Source organism: Lytechinus variegatus, chromosome 6, assembly GCF_018143015.1.
Source record: "Lytechinus variegatus isolate NC3 chromosome 6, Lvar_3.0, whole genome shotgun sequence".
NCBI lineage: Eukaryota > Metazoa > Echinodermata > Echinoidea > Temnopleuroida > Toxopneustidae > Lytechinus > Lytechinus variegatus.
The window spans coordinates 31,924,040-31,946,623 of NC_054745.1; the positions used below are offsets into that span (position 1 = coordinate 31,924,040).

At 36.9% G+C, this 22,584-nt stretch overlaps 1 protein-coding gene across 1 annotated transcript in view; it reads left to right on the forward strand.

Moving 5' to 3' along the window:
• The window catches only part of LOC121417377 (membrane-associated tyrosine- and threonine-specific cdc2-inhibitory kinase-like), a 42,496-nt gene extending 20,525 nt beyond the window's left edge, over nucleotides 1-21,971 (forward strand). The window contains exons 7-15 of the mRNA XM_041611061.1: nucleotides 1,029-1,151; nucleotides 2,601-2,692; nucleotides 3,515-3,621; nucleotides 4,767-4,912; nucleotides 6,583-6,745; nucleotides 16,930-17,047; nucleotides 18,038-18,145; nucleotides 19,794-19,989; nucleotides 21,005-21,971. Coding sequence (XP_041466995.1) covers nucleotides 1,029-1,151; nucleotides 2,601-2,692; nucleotides 3,515-3,621; nucleotides 4,767-4,912; nucleotides 6,583-6,745; nucleotides 16,930-17,047; nucleotides 18,038-18,145; nucleotides 19,794-19,989; nucleotides 21,005-21,037 — 1,086 coding nt within the window. The 3' untranslated portion in view covers nucleotides 21,038-21,971. The remainder of the gene's footprint in view (nucleotides 1-1,028; nucleotides 1,152-2,600; nucleotides 2,693-3,514; nucleotides 3,622-4,766; nucleotides 4,913-6,582; nucleotides 6,746-16,929; nucleotides 17,048-18,037; nucleotides 18,146-19,793; nucleotides 19,990-21,004) is intronic.
• The last annotated feature ends 613 nt before the right edge of the window (nucleotides 21,972-22,584 follow it).

The window sequence follows — 22,584 nt, forward strand, 5'->3', positions numbered from 1 at the left end:
AAAGTCAGCGAGCGGCGCGGTCAATAAATTTTGCACGGCGAAAATATCGTGCGATTCGTTGAGGGGGGCCTCCGAGGCCCCCCCCCCCCGGCCTAGATAGAGTTAAAACATTGGAAGGACAACTCCAAAAAGCTCTTTTAGAAATGTGGCAATAGCTGCAACCTTGTGTTATCTGAAAACGTTCCTGTCAAGAAATTTTCCAAGGCAAAAGAATGCTGTTACTTGTGTCATATCTCTAAAATCAAGCTTCTTTTCAAACTTTTCAACATTTTGACAGCTCAGCCAATGATGAGTGTATTAAATATGCATACATTCATAATTCCGAAGCTTCGTTATTCCGAAGGTTCGTATTTCCGAAGGTTCGTTAGTCGGAAAAACGAAATGAGGTTCGTAATTCCGAAAACGAAGTGAGGTTCGTAATTCTGAAGGTTTGTTAATCCCAAAAACAAATGAGGTTCGTTAGTCCGAAAACTAAATGATTAACTAACATTATTTTGTTTTCGGACTAACGAACCTTCGGAACAACGAACCTTATTTTGTTTTCGGATTAACGAACCTTCGAAACAACGACCCTTATTTCGTTTTCGGATTAACGAACCTTCGGAACATCGAACCTTATTTCGTTTTCGGATTATCGAACCTTCGGAATAATGAACCTTCGGAATAACGCCACAAATGTTCAGATTTACGAACCCTTTTACGTTTTTGGATTATCGAGCATCGAGGTAAAGGCAATTTGCGTGTTTTGGAATTACGAAGTGTAACCATTAAATATTTTTTTAAAAAGCAGAGTCTAAGGTCTGAAATGATGTATTGTTGTTAAATTTGTTCAATAATCCATACAAATATTGATTCAATGTTGAACTAACTTGCAGTTGGGCAATCTTATAGAAAGTAGAAAATTAGATGTGAAGTATCGGGTTCAACCAGTATTGATGAAAATTGTGTGAAATTTATCCCATAACCAGGAGGGAAGAAATAGTACATTGTATATTTTTTTGTTAAATCTGTTTTTTCCATATTTTCAGGGATTGCACCACATGCATTCACACGGCCTGTTGCATCTTGATGTTAAACCAGAGAACATCTTCATATCTTTTGGTAAAGTCTGCAAGCTTGGTGACTTCGGACTGTCTGTTCAAATGAATGAAGTAAGTTGTCATTATTTTCAGTGCTATTCTTGGGCAGTTTGTGCATTGTATAAGGTGTCGGCTATTTGTTTTATAAAATAGGTGTATTATTTTAAGCATTGCGATTGGCCAATACGTGTCACATGACATCCAACTTTTTTGGTGCGTTGCACGGCAGTGCAAAAAAGGTATGCAACGAAAATTGACATTGCATGCTCAAGCAGAACAGTAGGGTAGAAGTCCCGAGAGAAGTGTACTGTAACTTTTTAAGGATTTGTTTCTGTGTTGCTATTTTATAAAACAATTAATGCACTTGCTCTGTCGTGTGTAAAAGTAAATGCAGAGAAAGCTCGGTTTCTTCAGATGGTGCACACTGAGCTCTCGTCGCCAGCAGCTCGTGCACAGTGCGGCACCTAGCTAAAGAAGCCTCGCGTGCTCTGCATTTCCACTAATGCACTCGGCTGCATGCATTATTTGTTAAATATCTCTAATGCAAGAGCATAGGAAGAGCAATGTATTGCAGCGGGTCGTATTTTCATGGTGCTCTTCCAAAATTTTGAGAAAGGTATTTTATAATAAACTCTAAAAAATGTGTACTTCAATCATTATCAAACATTTTAAGTTGCAGCAAACAGAAATTTCTGGAGAAGACTGTTAAAATAGAGGATAATTGTCCCCATGTCATTGCGGATCTAGAGCTGATGTTTCACATGAACCTATAACTCTGTTAAATCATAAAGCTAAAATATTACTACGCAGAAGATCACCAACATAAAATAGTGTGTTAGGGGCAGAGTATTGCTGAAGCTGAGAGCAAAGTTGGCTCAGTTGGTAGAGTGTCTGCCCGTTGAACCACAGATTGTGGGTTCGAGTCCACCCCGGACTGATGACTGAAGCCAGTGCGTTGTGTGTAAACGTCTCTCCCCTGTTTCATAGATGCAGGCTATTTAACAGTGAAAACCAATCCGTCCCTCGAATAGGATGTTAAATGGAGGCCCCGTGTAGAGGAGAGCCATCACCTTTGCATGTTAAGAACCCACTGCACTATTTGAATAAGAGTAGGGTTAAACCCTGGTGTAGTGGTCCACCTGCATTCCCCCAACCAGTTTTACGGTGAGGAGAGATTTGCGGGTCACAGTTCTGTATGCGCGCCCTTCTAGAGGACCCAGATTGCCTGGCTCCTCCAAAAATGCGCCTTTGATTGTCTTTGACAGATATACGGCACTATACGAATGCTGTGCATCATCATCATCATTATTTTAAAAGGGCCCTATATCTGGCTTGAATACCATGCTTGTTTTGTTGATTTTTCAGCTTTACACATTTTCTACCAGGGTCATTGGCACATATTTTTCATACATATTTTGGGAGTCATTTTCTTGGTTTTTCCTTGAACTCATTTGTAGATGTGACCACAACTGCCATTTGCGTTTACTTTAACCAAACCTTTTTTTATTTTGTTTTATCTAGCATGATTTTACAGATGCCCAAGAAGGAGATCCTAAATACCTAGCACCTGAGCTTTTACAGGGTCACTTTGGAATGCATGCTGATGTGTTCAGGTAAATCTGAATTTTATATTTTAGTTTCATCAGAAGAAATTGTTCATTTGGTTTAATTTGTTTATCTCTTAACTGCGTGGCAGAGCGTGACTAATAGAGTGAATGGTGTTTTTGCGTGTGTGAAAAATCATTCATCATAGTTGTTTTCAAAGCCATCACTGTATTGAATCGCATAATGCAGGCCAGACTATCAGATCTGTTCTACTTGTATAAAAAGAAATGTAATCCATTTCAAATTCAGTGATTCGCATCTGATTAATTTTCCCTACAGGATTCAGTAAAATGATTTAATTATAAATTAATTATGTTATGTTCAATGATGCTTATATTGCTGATTTTTTTATTCTGCCTTTAACGTATGTAGATTGTTGTATTTGTACCAGGTAAATTATTCAATTGTTGAATGTATTGTTTCTTCAACAGACAGTGACTTGTGAGGTGTTGCAAGAAACTTGCGATCAATCGCAAGTCTATATTTGGTCCCTGAATCAATCATAGGTCTTGCAGTTAATTGTAAATTGTGATTGATTGCTAATCTGCTCCTTGAAACAAGAAGTGTAATCCAATTTGCTACAGCTAACGTTGATTATAAAATTGCAACAGAATATTTGCAATTGATCGCAAGTATTTTTTTGCAACACCCCCTTATAGTAATAACTAATCTCAAGAAACTTTTTTTGTAAACATTTGGTCTTTGTTATTCACTTCTTTGTACAGTTTTTCTCATTCTTTACCAATCTGGTCCAAAAATTGTCTTCAGTGCATGCCGACATTAACCTCGATTTAGTAAATGCAATGAGAATGCATACTTGTGTTTTTCAGCTTGGGTATAACGATCTTCGAGCTCGCCAGTGACTTGGAGCTTCCTCGTAATGGAGACTCCTGGCATGATCTACGGAGGGGGAGGATACCATGGCAACTAACAGCCGGTATGTCAGGCAATCCATTTGTGTGCTTCATAATGCATGTGCCACTGACTAGTTGAAGAATTTGCTTACTTTATATTTGTAGTTTTTTTTTTGTATTTACAAAGGAACTGTTGCTGGGCTAGCGCCGTGACATGAGGGTCTTTAGATGGTGTGTTCTCTTTATAAACACCATTATTGTTAGTAGTAGAAGTAGTAGTAGTAGAAGTAGTACATGTAGCACTATTAGTGGTAGTAGTAGTAGTAGTAGTAGTAGTAGTAGTAGTAGTAGTAGTAGTAGTAGCAGTACTAGTAGTAGTAGTAGTAGTAGTAGTAGTAGTAGTAGTAGTAGTAGTAGTAGTAGTAGTAGTAGTAGTAGAATTGTTAGAAGTATTACTAATAGTAGTAGTATCATCAGAAGCCAGTTAATGAATTGTGAATTCTCATGTATTAATTGATACATTATAAGTGCAATGAATATGGAAGAAATATCATGAATCCTAGCATTCCATAGAAGTGTGATTCCGGAGGGGGGTACTTACATTGATGAGTGGATACCATGCATGACCAAAAAAACATGTAAAAAGGATGTCTTTTTCAAGATGGGGCATGTTAATAAGGTAACGTGATAAGGGTGTCAACACAAAAATAGTGAAAAAAGGGTATCTATTTTGCTAGGAAACCTACGTGTTTAGGGTCAAATTTGCGGGGATGATAAAACAAAATGAAAAATGTTTTATAAAGGATGGCGTTTTGCCCCAACACTACGTGTTTAGAGTCCGATTTGCACGAGGTAAAAGGTGGGACCGTACTAATCCAAATGGTGTGTAAAGGTAAAACCGACGACTGTCGGACATAACAAAATATAAATGTACAGTACTTGTGAAGGAGTTCATTTCAGGGAATACTTGCCAAGAATATCCTTTTGTTTCCAATACTTGTTAAGGGTAGGGTTTCACTCGCCAATACTTGTTAAGGGATGCATTTTCAGAATATGGAAAATACGTGTTTAGGGTGCTTTTTGAGATCTCATGGTCGCGCATGGTATCCACCCGTGAATGGAGCTGCCCCCTCCCCCCCCCGGGTGTGGTTATAATTCTAGTGTAGACTTGGGTTGAACCTTGGTGTACCACCGAATGTGTTTATCGTGTTTTTTTTATATTCCTTAGGAATTTCATCTGATCTTAAAGGATTGATAAAGAATATGATGAATCCAGACTTTCAAAAGAGACCGTCCCTTGCTGAACTGATGGAGACTAGTGTAGTTCAACGTACCATCGCCTGGCAGAGAAGAAAGAGGGCGCTGTCCAGAATGGTGAGGAAAATGAATGCTCTACTCCGGCTTGTTTGATATGGTGGTAGATATCATCTGCTATTGGAATTAATCCCTTCAATGCACCAAGTGCCTTTAGCAGCTGGAGCTACAGCTTGGGTAGTATATAGTGCACCATCGAAGTGGAAACTAGATAATCAGCGCCTCATAAATGCTATATATTATTATTATTAATTATGATTATTTAAGAGGCGCGATAGCTCAGTTCGTAGAGCGGGGGATTTGTATTCCGGTGACCCGGGTTCGATTCCCACTTGGTGCGCTAGTGCCCTTTGGTAAGGCATTAATCCTCAGTACCAGATCCTTCGGAGAGGACCTTAAGCCATACGTCCTCTGGTTGCTTGCTTACAAGCATTCATGCTTTTTTAGCAATCAGGTAAAAAATCACCACCAACCATTATTACTTTGTGAGGCATTTTGTCTGAAGGCCTCTACGCACTTAACGACTGGTCCAAGATCCACCTTCTTGAACCAAATCACGTTTTGCTTATTTTCTGAAAACGGGAAATGAAAAGCATCCTTTTTTTGAAGTTGAAATTATTTGTAAGAATACTCTACATGTGTAATTTTCCACCCAGGTGTAGACAATGGGTACCGGGTAGGCAGGGGCGGATCCAGGATTTTCCAAAAGAGTGGGCACATTTTCTCGAAAATTTGTCAAGCAAAAAAAAAGGTCCTCGCTTGTGTATGAACGACCTATTCCCATTAAAAATATATGCTGTGACTTTCAAAGGGGTGGGGGGCACACTTGTGTAAGAACAGCATATTTACATTATGGCTCTCAAAAGAGGGGCACGGGCCGGATGTGCCCACCCCCCCAGGATCCGTCACTGCCGGTAGGAAGGAATTCCCTGGAACGTGCTGAAGCCGTTGATAGTACATGTATGTAGTGCTTAGCATTTAAGATCAACAATACAGATAGGCACATGTTGGACAATTATTTGTGATTGCTTGAAAAAGAGACCGAACACCTGCATGGAAGGCCTTGCTTATTTTGTTTATTTCTCTGCCATCACACGTTCTCCAACAGAATCATTTGCCATTTATGAATGCATACAAAAAATTTAGTGAGTGTTTTTTTTAAGAGAATACAAATCATCTCTTATACCTTGGTCACATATGTTCTACGGCGAGTCGAAAACAGTCGTTTTAACATTTATTTGTACCAGCTACATTTGTACCAGGTGGTTGTAGTAAAAATGAATAAAACGACTCTTCAACTCGCTGTACGGCCGCCGTAGAACAAATGTCACCAAGGTATAACTAATCATTCATTCATTAGACTTTTTTGTTGCCTATTTGCCCTGTTCAGTGTATGCCATTTTTAGGGCATTTACATTGACATGCCTTCGGCTTTTGCTGGTCCCTGTATCCGATATGTTGTGCTTTTCATTAGTTGTAAATTGTTCTAATTTGAATTTTGTTTTTTATCCCTTGCCTCTTTATAATATTTTCTAATATTGTTTTATCATGTTACATGTATGTTTTTTTTTTTATCTTGGATGCAAAAAAAAAGGTCATATGGGCCAATCAATCAAAATTGGATTCTCTTTGAATTAATTTTGATTTGAATGATAGCATTCAAATGCTGGAATTTTTCCAAACCAAGCATTTATCTTGAAGGTGCTCCCCATTTTTGCTTTATCCTCCAGTGGAACAAGTTTCAAGGATTCCTTTCGCTTCTGTTCACCCTACTGAGTGCTGCAGTGTTCAAGATCTTATCCCCATCCAAGCATAGTATCAACCAAGATGAGATCGATGCCCCTGTGATCAAACATAGGCACCCGTCATCGTGGGATCTCAGCTTCTCAGATGGTATGTCAAGGGGTTCAATAGGGAAGGGGCGCTGTGAGTAGGGGTAATGGGGGAAGGGGCAAAGAGGGAAGGGGTAGAAGAGGAATGGAGTGGTAGATGTGTGGGTGAGGTCGGGAGAGAGTTTTACTGGTAACCCAGATGAGATAGATTGCCGTCTGCTCAAACATAGACATCCGTCATCGTGGGATCTTAGCTTTTCAGATGGTATGTCAAGGGAGTTGGATAGAGAGGGGTGCTGAAGAATAGAACTGTTTAGGAAGGAGGGGGAGGGGATTGGGGAGGGAAGAATGTTTTGTTGGTAATGAAGATGAGATAGATGCACCTGTAATCAAACATAGGCACCCGTCATCATGGGATCTTAGCTTCTCAGACGGTATGTCAAGGGGTTCAATAGGGAAGGGGCGCTGAGAGTAGGGGTAATGGGGGAAGGGGCAAAGAGGGAAGGGGTAGAAGAGGAATGGAGTGGTAGATGTGTGGGTGAGTTTGGGAGAGTGTTTTACTGGTAACCCAGATGTGATAGATTGCCGTCTGCTCAAACTTATGCACCCGTTATCGTGGGATCTGAGCTTTTTGTGCATTCAATTCAAATTTATTTTCATTCTTCAAAATGATACAAATAAGTACAAAATAGATTGATTCAATTTAAATAAACAATAGCATGAACAAAATTCAATATTGGAAGAAAAAAAAATACATATTTGAAAGTAATCTAAATATAAATTAACATACATGTCAAATTAAATCAATATAATCAATATCATTAGATATAATTGAATCAACGCAATTATATATCATAAGAAGAATGGAGGGGTCCACTGAAAAGCAAAGCTTGTATAATGTGGACCCCTCAAAAAATAGATACAAGGAATATAGAAATATACGTAAAGTAATACATGAAGATAACGAAAAGGCAAGTAATAATAGTAAATAACACGAAACAACACAACACATGAACATGAGATGGACAATAGTACGATAACAACTGCCTAGAATATAGAAAGAAAATAGAGATAGGGAGAGGGATGCAAAGCTAATTTGCTGCATATAATTATATTATGTCTACACATACATACACATCAATACACGCACACACACACACATATATATATATACATATATACACACACACACACACCAATACATACACGCATACATATACACATTACACATAAACATACACACACACACCCCACCATACACACATATACAAATACACCATTACACACGCACACACACACACACACATACAATAAAAAAGGTACAATATAATGTATAGACAAGATATAACTTTCAAATTTTATGTCTAACTGGAAAAAAAAAATAATAATAAGGCTTTATGTTCTGTATAAACATAGATTAGCAAAAAATGATACAAAATTTTAGTTTAAACAGTGAATATAATTCATTAGGAAATAAGGAGCATAAATTTTAATTTGTTTTTAAAGGACAGTAAAGAACGGGCATCTTTAATCTCATCGCCAAGGGAGTTCCAAAATCTTGGACCTGTATATAAATAAGTATTTTGTGCTAGATGCGTTCTGAGGAGGGGCAAGTGATATTCATTTGACTGCCTGGTGGGATAGTTATGGAGGGATTGGTTTTGGTGAAACATAGAGTCAAATATGCGTGGCAACGAATTATTTTTGTATCTATACATGAATTGACCTAATTGAAATAAATATAAATTTTTTATTTTCATGATTTTATGTTCCAGGAACAATTGATCTGTATGAGAACGAACTGGTGTATTACATATAATTCGGAGTGTTTTCTTTTGTAAAATTAATATTTTGTCCAATAAAGAATTATGGGTATTTCCCCATGCTAATATTCCATAATTAAGGTACGGTAAAATTAAGGAGGAATATAACATGAGTAATGTGACCTGAGGAAAATAGTGTTTTAACTTATTAATTATACCAATATTACGAGATAATATTTTGCTCACATGAAGAACGTGGGGTTTCCAAGAAAGTTTATTATCAACTATAATTCCTAAAAATTTAATTTGGGAAACACATTGTAAAGGTGTATCATCAAAGATAATGTCAGAAGGTAAAGATTCAATAGAATTACTAAATATCATATATTTGGTTTTGTTTAAATTAAGAGATAGTTTATTGGCGCGTATCCATTGAGTCAAATTTAGCAGTTCTAAATTCATGATCTGAACTAGAGTTTGAGGGTTTCTGTGAGCAAAAAATACATTGGAATCATCTGCAAAAAGAATGAAAGAAAGAATGTCAGATGATCTATGAAAATCGTTAATGTAAATAATGAATAAAAGAGGCCCTAATATACTACCTTGTGGGACACCACAATTAATGTCATGTTGATCAGAGATGTGATTATTTAAATAAACATATTGTTTTCTATTTTTAAGGTAATTCCTGAACCACTCCAAGGCAATTCCACGTATTCCATAATGAGAAAGCTTGTAAAGTAAAATGTCGTGGTTAATAGTGTCAAATGCCTTGGAGAAGTCCAGGAATATACCAATTAGATGCGAATGATCATCTAAAGAATGGGCTACTTTATGCACAAAATTTAAAAGAGCGTGGATAGTGCTATGTTTTTGTCTAAAACCAAATTGGAAGTTAGTGAATATATTATTGATTTTAAGAAATTTAGTTGTTCTAATAAAAATTAATCTCTCTAAAATCTTAGAAAGAGAAGAGAGTAAGGATATAGGACGGTAATTACCAGCATCAAGCTCGTCTCCCTTTTTAAATAAGGGAATAACTTTCGCAATTTTCATTTGTTTAGGAAAAATACCACTTAATATAGATTTATTTAATATATGTGTCAAGGGCTCAACAATAGACGATATGGTTCCTTTTAATATAAAATTACTTATGTCATCATGACCAGCACTGTGTTTATTATTTAAGGAGGAAACAATATCGGTCACTTCATAAATAGTAGTCGGATAGAAGAAAATGGAATTGGCATTAGGTTGTCCCAGGAATTTAGAAAAATGCTTATTGGATTGTGGAATTTTTTGTGCCAAATTTTCCCCTATCGTAGAAAAGTAAGAATTCAAAACATTGGCGATTTCTGTGGGATCTTCTATATTCCGATTATTAAATCTTATTTTAGTAATATTTGATTTCTTTTTTGAAATATTCAAAGCTTGCTTAATAACTTTCCATGTGTTTTTCATATCATGTTTATATTGTTCTAATTGAATCGAGTAATATTTCTTTTTTTCTGCACGCAAGACTTTTATTAATGTATTTTTATAAGAAGTATACTTAATTTTTGAATGTTCATTCTTCTTCAATTTGAATTTATAGTACAGTCGGTTTTTTTTATTAATTGAGCGCAAGAGGGAGTTAGAAATCCAGGGAAGTCTGGGTGATGTTTTATAATTAACTCGATTATCATTCTTTTTAGGAATATGATCATCTAGATGTTTTTTAAATATACTTAAAAAATTGCCTAAAGATAAATCAACATCGTCAGTGTTATAAACGCTAGACCAGTCAACTCTATCTAAACTGACACCAAGACTAGCTAATTTTTCTGGGGTGGCCCTACGTCTAGCTGGTAGGGGATATACTTTATTCAAGGAACATTTAAGATTGAAAAATGACATAATTGGATAATGATCAGTAATATCAGAAAGGACTATTAAGGATTCTGGGGGTGGTAATGAGTTACATAAAATATTGTCAAGGAGAGTGGCTGAGTGATTACTAACACGCGTAGGTTTAGAAATTAATGGCAAGAACGAGGCTGAGTAAAGTGTTTCAAGAAACTCATGTGAGAAATTGTTGTTAGCATGTTTTAATAGATCGATATTAAAATCGCCCATTACAAATACATCTTTGTTGACAAAATTCGCATTACTCAGAATAGATGTTATAAATTGAAAGAAATCATTATTATTTGAATTTGGGGGTCTATAAATAATTCCAACTATTATATTTTTGCTATGAGGAATAGAAATTTCAATAAATAGTGACTCAATAAACTCATTCATAAAATTAAGTTCGTTTAGGACAGTGAATTCAAAATTAATGGAAAGATAAAGTGCTACGCCCCCACCCAACTTTTTTGATCTGTTATTAACAATGAAGTCATATCCATCTATTGCATAAGGTAAATTTGTGTCAGTGGAAAGCCAAGTTTCGGTCAAGCCAATAACTGAAAAAGAATGTTTATTTTGGTTGTCTAAAAGAATCTGAAGTTCTTCAAAATGTTTACTTATGCTTCTGATATTCATATGCAGTAAGGAAAATGAGTTTTTAGAAAATGTTTTTGTTACTTCTTTTAATTGTAATTGAGTAATATATTTCGAGGAGGGAATTGGAAGTGAACATTGATTAGAATCATTGGCATAATTTAACTCCTCAGATGATAGATTAAGGTTATCTGCAAAATTATTATCATATGAGGCAGAAGAGGTATCAATGTCACTGGATTCTCTATCAGATGAATCATTATCATAAAAATTGACAGATGAGTTATTTGTATCAGCCATTTAAAAATTTATCAAAACAGGAGAAGCATAAAACATGAATAAATTGTGAGGAAGATGGAATAATCCAGCACTTAAGCAGCATCTCAGCAAGCATCTGAAGAAAGGAAAAATGGAGATAGTCAGGCAAGAAGACAGATACAAACACAACACTGAACAAACATGAAATACTCTCATTTAGAAAAAAGTAACAAACGAAAACAGAAATAGTATCTCTCATCTTTAGAGGTGTATCATGCGGTGCTCCAGCTTGAAAATAAATGAACTGAATTACGCTTACATGGAATAAAATAATAAGCAATTAACATCTACTAAAAAATAGAAAAAGGATCCGAGTTTGTCAAAAAGAGAAAAGGTGAAAAATGAACAACAAAATGGGAAAGCAAGCATGTACAAATACGAATAATACAAGCGAATACAGAACAAAGGCGAATATCTGCAATATATATAAAGATATGCGATAGAATATCAATTATGAAATTAACATGCAATGGGAAGCTATGCAAGAAAATATAAGCATATGCAGTAAATGAATAGGGGATACAACATCATTAGACAAATAGCAAGTGAATATTAAAGCGTATACCGAATGAAACAAGCAAAAAATAGGTTAAAAAATAAATAAATAATAATAAATAAGCAAAATATATATGTATATAATAAAGAAAAATAAGAAACGTAGATTGGGGAAAACATGCAAATTATTGTAACTGATCAAGCATTAAAAGAAATACAGTGGGAATAACAGTGAAGATTGGGGTTAATCGGTAGCAAGATAATTAACTGAGCAGGCATGCATAAAGTAGAATACAGCAAAATGGAAAAGATAAGCATGCATGAATAAACAAGACTCTTATTCACTGATAAACAACTAACATAACACCTTACCTCAAGGTCTTGTTAAGGAATCCCTGTCAAGAAGGGGTTTTTGTACTATAGTACAAAATAATCTATTGATTCCCATCAGAATAAAAAGGGGAAAAGACATACACTGTAAGCATTCATTAGTAGCAAACAGAATTTAAACAATATATTCAGGAATGCAAGTAATGGAGAACAAAAATAGGGGATGTGTGTATCGATCAGAATATATGTACAGAAACTTGGCGCCAAAATTATAATCACGGGTAAAATGACTGATTATCTTCTTATCTCCACTGACAATGATTCCTGGAGATAGAGAACTACAAGAGAGCATGTTGGCTATAATGAATACTTGAGTTTGAATAGTGGAAGGTTGAGCAACTTATAAGATCAGGGAAACAATGCAGTATAATGTTAAGTACAGAAGGGGAAAGCATTTGGGTAATGAAGTTGTTTTGATAGTAAGATCAATAGATCACGAATACAAAGAATACTATAAGGTTTTGTTTAATAGCTGAATTCCAATAATACAGTGAAGCAAGACACTGAAGGATGGGTAAAACGATGAAGCCAATGAACTAAACATATATTTCAGGAATTTGTTGAACTTAAACAATAATATCCTGTAATGAAAACCATGATTTGCGACGTATGGCGCGAAAGCAAGATAGGGGAAAGACATGGTCCTCTTAAAACTCGAGTAAGGATACAAACAGTAATTAAATTATGGAAATAAACATCGGAAGGGAGGGGGAGGAAGGATTATCAATTAAATGCTCAGAGAAATAGGGATAAGTGGTCAAAATCATTTATCTTATCAGATAATGGGTTATTTTAGCATAATAGGTAAATTGAAATAAACAGAAATTTAAGTATAAAAATATAAGTTTTCAGCTATATATAACAACAATTTTCTGCTTTTTAATTTATTAAAAATTCTGTGAATAAGATATTCTAAATAATAAACAAACCTAAAAGCTTGACCATGCAGGGGCATTGTACGATAACCAATGCTTGATTTTTTCTCTCTCTTCTTTTCTTCTCTTTTTCATTTAAAAGAGAATCAGGCCAAATAATGGCTTGCCACTGCAGGTGAACCGAAAGAAAAGAATGTGCTTATACAAATCAACATACAAATAATTAGCATAATTACCATGGAAGCAGAGCAGAAGGTTGCATGTATGAGTAATCATACACAGGTATCAATTAAAGACCTACAATAGTTTTGCTCAGAATAGATGTTGATCTCTTATACAAATCTCGCCATAAGTGTGTAGTAATGACAGATGATCTATTCATCAGTTTACTGTACAAAACAAGGCATATGAAGGAATATGAGTAATATAAATAAAATTGATGGGCTTAAAATTCATATACATTCAGTTTTGCCTGTAAAGTTTAATTGAGAGATCAATGACACCCTTACACAACCTACAACAGGAACTTGTTCTATGAATAGAAAATATATAATAAGACTAGTGACTAGGAACATTAAAGCAATTTGGTAAACAATAATTAACGTTTAAAATCAATCTACTTTCAGTAAGAGTTTGTCAACCAGATAGATAGCTAGATTTTCGCTGACTTTATCTTTTCCTTCAGCTTTTTTTTTCTTTTTAATTCATTTTCTTCTTAATTACATTCAATTTTCGTTATGACTTCAATTCGTAAAATAATCATATATGTATACCGCATTATGACGGATGTGTATACAATAAACAAGTTTAACACAGGGTGAAATAAAGGTTGAATCGTAAAGCTATTAAGCTTTATGGTTGAATTGTAAGTCATATTTGTACTGATATCAAAAGAAATTCTTGTTTTATCTAAAATTAAATTCATGACGAGATTATGACTGAGGATTAGAGACTTGCCTCTTTAGTGTCTATGCGCTACGCTGTCCAGGTGGTCCAGGCAGTACTCGGAGAACCGTCACGACCGCGTTTCCGCGTTTGCAGGGTAATTTTGGATCCGATCAATTTTATCCTCGTTGAAACATGTTCCTCGTGGCGAAGCTTGTATGCAATAGTAGCGAGTCGTCCCCTTTCCCGCTTAAGTTTCTGCGGTAGATCGGTACGAATAGACACGCGGGCATACTCCGGGTTGCAGGTCTCTCTGGCTGCAGGATCTGTCTGCTGCTGACGCGGCTGAAACTCATACGCACGTAGAAGGCGGTCCCGGTCCAGCATCGAAGCGAAGCGAATTATGATGGGGCAGGGTTCGCCATTTCGTTGACTCTCGGGGTGTTTGCTGCGCTGAGTCGAACCAGGCAAACGATGAGCGTTGACAATGGGGATCCTAGCGGCAGTATCGGGGGTGATTTTCAAGAAGTTAGCCAACAAGTCACGGGTGGTAGCAATAATATCCTCATTTTGTTTGTCTGGCAATCCATATACTAATAAGTTCTGCTTCCTCTGATGAATTTCCATTTGAATCAGCTTCTCCTCAATTTCGTCTTCGTTTCTTTTAATTTCTTTTTTTAGTGATGGAATCTCATTCATCTCAATCGCGGCGATTCTGTTGTCTGTAAAATTAATACTCGCTTCCAGATCTGAAATGTCCTTTTTTGTCTGCGTTAAATCGGCTTTAATTCCGTTTAATTCACCGATGACAGAATCTAGTTTTCCATTGATGAGTTGCGAATTGCTGGCAAACATATCCTTAATCTCTTTCCTCAATTCAGCTATGCAGGTAAGTACTCTATCAGAGCCCCCTTCGACTAGTATGGATTCGCTGGCTCCACTGGCGCCACTCAGGTCGATGGTAGAGGTGGAGTCATTTGCCGCGGCACGCTGTTCCGGGGCCGTATCGCTAGTGGTCGTACTCGCGTTCGGTGCTTGTTCAGTGCTTGGTGCGGCGGCCATGTTTTCTGGTTTCTGGCTCAGTTTTGATTTCTTTTTCGTGTCCAATTTCTTACTTTCCTGTATACGGCGAAGATTGTATGCAGAATCCCTTGTTGACTTATTCATTGCTCATTAAGATGAAGGGTACATGAGCGTATATGGGCGTAATTCTCACAATAGTTTGATGAAATTCGGGAGCTCGCAACTGAAACGTCCGTTCGCTACGATGTCATTCTATCTATCTTTTGAAATGGTATGTCAAGGGAGTTGGTTAGGGAGGGGTGCTGAAGGCAAGAAATGGACGGAGAGGGGGAGGGAAGAAAGTTTTGTTGGTTACCAAGATGAGATTGATGCCCCTGTGATCAAACATAAACATCCGTCATCGTGGGATCTCAGCTTTTCAGATGGTATGTGATGTTGTGCTGTTATTGTTAACCTCTTTATTGCCACTTAGCGATATCGATAACCTTTATCTTGTCAATAATATCCGCTATTATGTAGGGACAAGACATAACTTTCCGCAATTTCACAGAATTCATAGGAAAATCACAGAAAACATATTTTTCCCTCAAGATGCCGTCAGCTCAAACATAGACTCCTGTCATTGTGGGATCTTAGCTTTTCAGATGGTATGTGAAGGGGTTCAATAGGGAATGGGGCACTGTGAATAGGGGTAATGAGAGGAGGGGTAGAAGAGGAAGGGAGTGGTAGAGGAATGGATGATGTAGGGAGAGAATTTTTCTAGTTACCCAGATGAGATAGATTGCCGTCTGCTCACACATATATGTAGACTCCCATCATCATGGGATCTTAGCTTTTCAGACGGTATGTGAGGGGGTTCGGTGGGGAAGGGGCACTGTGAGTAGGGGTAATGGGGGAAGGGGTAATGAGGGGAGGGGTAGAAGAGGAATGGAGTGGTAGATGTGTGGGTGAGGTTTGGAGAGAGTTTTACTGGTAACCCAAATGAGATAGATTGCTGTCTGCTCACACATAGACTCCCATCATCGTGAGATCTTAGCTTTTCAGATGGTATGTCAAGGGAGGGGTGCTGAAGAATAGAACTGTTTAGGAGGGAGGGGGGGAGGAGGGAAGAAATTTGGTAACCAAGATGAGATACATGTACATGTAGGTGCCCCTGGGATCAAACATAGACACCCGTCATCACAGGATTTAAAGGGAAACCCAGCCTTGGCCATAAATGTTGTATTGGAAAGGAGAAAAATAAAGAAAACAGAATGGTGAAAATTTTAAAGAAATCGTACAAGCGATAAGAAAGTTATGGCTGCTTTGAAATTAAGATCCCTAAGACTATGTAGATTTCAAATTGGCAACTAGGTAAGTAAATTATGACAAGGGGCATGGACAACTTTCCCATAGGCCATGTACTGAATTATCAGGGATTTGTGGTTTTCTCGTAAGTACCCATTCCCCTGGGGCAGTAATCTAAATATAACCCAGGTAGTTATATTGTTTTATGTCCTCATGAAAGAAAACTATAATTTGAAGTATAACTTTTGAAAAAAATGACATTTTAGCCTTTTTTATGTATTGGAGTACATGGAATAGTAGCCCTTGCCTTACTTCACTATGGCATCACATATGCGGCCAATTTGATGTCTCAATGGGTATAGTGATTACCAATTTGTACACCTTTTAAAATTTCATAACTTTCTTATTGTTTGTCCGATATTGTTCAAATTTTCACATATCAGCTTGTCCGATTTTTCTGTTTTCTCTGAAAACAAGTTTTTATTTTGGCTGGATTCCCCTTTAAGCTTTTCAGATCGTATGGGAGGGTTGGGGAGGGGAGCAGTGGAGGAGGCATAATGGTTGAAGGAGTGGTGGAAGAGGCGTGGGTAGAGGAGGGGAAGAAACTTTTGTTGGTGACCCAAACTAGGTAGATGCCCCTGTGCTAAAACTTAGAAACTCATCTTCATGGAATCTTTGCTTCTTAATGTTTTGTATTCATAACTGTATATTCATTTTGATTTCAGATGAGATATTTGAGAGTGACACATCGCATGGTTCCTTGGGCTGTCCTTTAGGCAGTCTTTCATTCTCAAGTGAGGAAGATGCCTGCAACATCCAGCATACAAAAGCTATACATAACAGGTAGGTTGACTTCACACTTCATTGCTACTTCTATGTTGTAAGGAAATTGGGCAAAACATATAGGCCCGAATTCACAAAGGTGGTTTTGAAAACCCACGGTTGAGTCCATGGTTTATGCTGATTTCCTGTATAAATTACACTTGATTTAGCGCGTATCGGGCGCGTGTATCAAAAATGTCCAATGCTGATGCACGCTTTTTTCACATTGCGCCAAATTGATGCCTGTTACCATGGTTAGATACGCTATTTTATTCATGAGTCCACTGTTTGAAGAGTGGACTCACGAATAAAATAGCGTGGATAACCACGGCAACAGGCATCAATATGGTGCAATGTGACAAAAGCGTGCATCAGCGTTAGACATTTTTGATACACGCGCCTGACGCGCTAAATTAAGCATAATTTATATAGGAAATCTGCATAAACCATGGACTCAACCGTGGGTTTACAAAACCACTTTCGTGAATTCGGGCCATAATGACCACTACACTTTTATAGTATTGGATTTTTAAAGGATATTCGAGTATGACTCATGTCCTTTACAAAAACTTTAGACAAGCTTTAAAGATAAATGCCAGCTAGGGTAATGGTCTCAAAATGAGTTTGAACAGAATCTAATAAAATGGCTACTTAAGTGTTTGTACATGTATAAATAAAAGAATATGTGCCAAATTACTCTCCAAGTAAATGTGCAATTGCTGAGAAATAAAGCGAAAGAAGCATGGACTTCGAACAAATTTGGGGTATTTTTCCATGCAATATTAATACACTTCCTCATAATGCCTTTTTTGTGTTGGTGATCGTCAGAATTACAGATAAGATTTCATGATTTCACAAAGATCACTTTATTTCAATGTTCCAGATCTAGATATATGATAATATTGTGACAATTACCTTTTGATTTCAAAGATTTTCTGTTGAAATCATTGTTTGTGCCAATTATTTTCTTTGCTTTTAATACGTCTGTTTTTGCATTTCCTACATCTTTAGTAAGAACATCCTGACTCCGTCTACACCAACGCTATTGAAGAAGAAGAAGTGCGGTGGTCCTACTCCAAGAAGCTCATCTCCCATCACTAAACACAGACAACCAGCAAAGTAAGTAGAAACAATGGCCCAAATTCACAAAGGTGGTTTTTAAACCCATTGTTGAATCCATGGTTTATGCAGATTTCCTGTATAAATAACGCTTAATTGAGCACGTATCGGGCGCGTGTATAAAAATGTCCAATGTTGATGCACGCTTTTCTCACAGTGTGGCTAATTGATGCCTGTTACCTTGGTAAGATACGCAATTTTATTCACGAGTCCACTGTTTGAAGAGTGGACTCATGAATAACAACAGTGGACTCATTGAAAAAAAATGGCGTGGATAACTACGGCAACAGGCGTCAATTTGGCACACTGTGAAAAAAGCGCGCATCAGCATTGGACATTTTTTTAACACGCGCCCGATATGCACTAAATTAGCGTAATTTATACAGGAAATCTGCCTCAACCATGGGTTTTAAAACCATGTGTGTGAATTCGGGCCAATTAGGACATACGGCCATATGCAGAGATGCTAATCATTACGAAATATTTATCAGATGAGAAATTACAGTCAATGAATAATAATAATATAGGATTTCTATAGCGCACATATCCACCTTCCTTGGTGCTCAAGGCGCTCCTATATTACCCCCGGCTAAGCTACATGTCGTCTTCCGATTCTGGTGTGTACAGCTTATTGAGGAATTACTTCCTGGTGGTACCCATTTACCTTCATTATTATTATTGTAAATATGTTCTTGTTGAGACTTCTCATACTCCCAATCGGAGGTCAATAGAGTTTAATAAAATCTTATTTTATCTTAGTTGCCCCCCCCCCCCATGTTAGAGAATTTTTTACTGAAAATTTTTATGAAATTCACCAAATGTGTGCATGAAGTCCTTCGATCTGAAGTTAGTAAATGAAAAAATCACCCCCACGACAAGCTCGGTGGGGAATCCTTTTGTCATGGATCGAGATCTGGTACTCTGTCATAACCTGAGCTCTGTGAAATAGTTTAATCTAAGACGAAAAGCGATCACGCTGTAGAACGACATCAAAGATAGACATATGTGGGACAGTGTATTATTATCGCTTGGAGAAATGTACCTGATATTCAGCGCAAATCCTAACGCTTGTTTTGCTGATTTCGCAGCAATAGAACAATTTCTTCCAGAATCCTTGGGCACCGTGTAAAATTTGAATGGGAACAGATCATTGTAACAGAATTTTGCTTTGACTAAATGCTGCATGTTTGAGTGAAACTTTGTCTGAAAATATGATTTCTAGCAAAATAGATAATTTCTTTATGTGAATTAGGTGATAAATGAATGGTATATTTTAAGCATTCAAAATGGCTGTGATACATGTATGCTTATTTGTGGAAATTATCTTTACCCATTCAAATTTTACATAATATGTAAGGGCCTATGGCGGCCATTTTCAAATTGAAAAAGCAGCATTACCTTTATGGCACATGATATGAATAGAAATCATGGGTTTAGACAAAACTTTACACCTACATCAAAATTAAGCAGTTTTATAGTCAAAGCAAAATTCTGTCAAAATTATTTGTCCCCAGTTACAATGTACATCATATTTTGGGGGTCTATGGCAGCCATTTTGAATGTCAAAGTAGGCATTTATCACTTTGATGGTCATTTGATTGGATTCTGTGCAAACTCGGTTTGATATCGTTACCACATCTTTCAACAGGCTGAGTCCATGTGGAAGTCCCAATGTAAGCTTAGTAAGAGACGCTGAATGGATGGGCACCCCCACGCGTCCTTCGCCGTCCAGAACGTCGGTCCTTCTCACCCCGAGATGCACTCCTAGTAAACTAGATTTCAGCTCGATAGATAGTGAGACAGAGAGACATAGTTGTATGATTGAACCTAGGAGCTTAAGTTTGGTAAGTTCATCAAAGTTAAACATTGGTACATGTTTGCGAGTCGAAAACAGCCGTTGTAAGATTTTTTCTACCAGCTACATATACATGATAAAGGTGGTTTGAATAGAAATAAATAAAACGGCTGTTTTTGACTCGCCGTATGGTGACCGTAGAGCAAATGTGACCAAGATATAATAATCAATGAAATAATGTTTTGTAATCCTATATGCCGGGGGTGGGAGGGGGTTGCCTACCTCCCCCCCCCACTTATGATCCTTGCCTTTAAATTCTTAAATATTGCTCAAAAACAGCTAAATTTTGGACTGGATGAATGGATGGTCGGGCGGGTGGATAAATGCATGAATGAATGAATGAATGAATGATTGATTGATTGATTGATTGATTGATTGAACGAACGAACGAAGGGATGAATGTATGAACAGACGGACGGACGAATGGATGCATGCATGTATGAATGAATGAATGATTGATTGATTGACTGACTGACTGATTGATTGATTGATTGAACGAATGAAGGGACTGATGGACAGACGGATGCATGGATGGATGGAAGGGTGGATGAATGCATGGATGGATGAATGCATGGATGAACATTCAACGAATGAATGAACGGATGGAGGGATAGATTGGATGTGTGGTGGATGAATGGAGTAATAACTGTCTTTAATAATAGATGAATAAATGAATACATAAACGAATAAATTTATGAAAAAGATGTTTTTAAAACATTTTATCTTTTTTCCAAAGAAATTCGAATTTCAGTATGATAAACTTTTATGACCCATGTTGTAAGAGTATTTGACTATTCCCACTGGATGAATCAGTACTTCAATGATATAAAAATGTGAGTTTTTAATTTCATGCCTTTAAAATATTGTTGACAAAATAACAGCAAATGTATTTAATCTCGTCCTCATGAAGAGGTGTTTGGGATAAGATTTTTTTTCAATTTTTCTTCAATTCAATGTTTTCTGAGAATTTACAAGAATTTTCCATTCTCTGTCTTTCTGTATAGGAATTTGATGAGTTGGGGGAAGACAGTGACTGAAACAGAGACTTCCTTGACCACATGCTGTATTGTGAATATTCATGAGAAGCCAACATTATGAGGCTGTAAAGCATTGACAAATACAGTATTGAAGAATTCATTAGACCTTTATATGGGTTGTGTGGTCTAGCCTTGGACTTATGTACATGAGGTCAAGGGTTCAAATCCCTGCTCGGACGTTATCTCCACTTTATCAAACCAAACTGGGCTGAGAGTAATTCATTTCATCTATAACTGATTAACTGAGACATTGTGGCCCATATTCTAAACTGTGGTTAACTAAAATATGGTCAGGGCCTGTTGCATGATCGCTGTAAAAAACTCTTGGAAAGAAACAAAAACTCTGGGTAACAAAATTATGCAATTGAAACTTACACATTTTTTTCATGGCAAAAGTGTTATGCAACCGGCTCCTGATTTTGTGGTTTAACTATAGAGAGCCGAACATTTCACGGGCTTATGACATGACAGGCTCACAGTATCTGCTCATTTTACACTTAAATCATTTGTAACTGTCTTTCAATGATAATCAAACTAGCTTTCTTCATCATTAAAGATAAATGCCAGTTGTGGTAACAATCTAAAAATGACTTGTTACGGAATCCGATATAATGACCCTCCAAGTGCCTGTTTGTGTGAATAAAAAATACGTGCCAAAGGATTCTGGAAGAAATAAGCAAAGTAAGCGCAGATTCAGGCACTTCCGTTGGGTCTTTATTCCAGCAATAATAGTACACTGTCCCACGTGTGCCTATCTGTGTTGGCAATCTTCACTGTGATTGTTTTTCAGCTTAGATTTAATGATTTCACAAAGTTCAATTTATGTAACTGTACCTGATCTAGATCCACAATGATATAGTAATATTTAACCTTGGTTTTTCAGACTTTCTAATGAAGTCAGTGTTTTTCTGCAAGTACTTTCATTTAGCTTTAAAGAGAAATGCCAGTAGTTGCAGTAAACACTGATTTCATGAGAAAGTCTGTAAAACCAGGCTTAATTGTCAGAATATCATCGAGGATCTAGATCTGGTATAGTTACATAAACTGAACTTTGTGAAATCTTGAAATCTACGCTGAAAAACGTTCACACTGAAGATCACCAACACAGATAGGCACACGTGGGACAGTGTACTATTATTGCTGGACTAAAGACCCGACGGAAGTGACCGAATCCGCGCTTATTTTGCTTATTTCTCAGCAATTACACAGTTTCTCCAAGAATCCTTTGGCACATATTTTTTATTCATACAAACAAACACTTGGGTGGTCATTATATTAGATTCTGTAAAAAGTCATTTTGAGATCGTTACCAAAACTGGAACTTATCTTTAAAGCGTGAGGGTAAAAAAAAATATAGAACCATAAAATGTAAACAAATTTTTGACATATTCCAGCTTTCCATAAATGTAGCACAGCGTTAGATCATGGTCAAGTTGATCTGCACTTCAGAATAAGCCAGTTTGGAGTTCCATTCTGCGCATGATGAGGTGAAGGTCATGTGTACTAAAGTGACATGGCGGTTTAATTTTCAATGAGATAAGCACAAA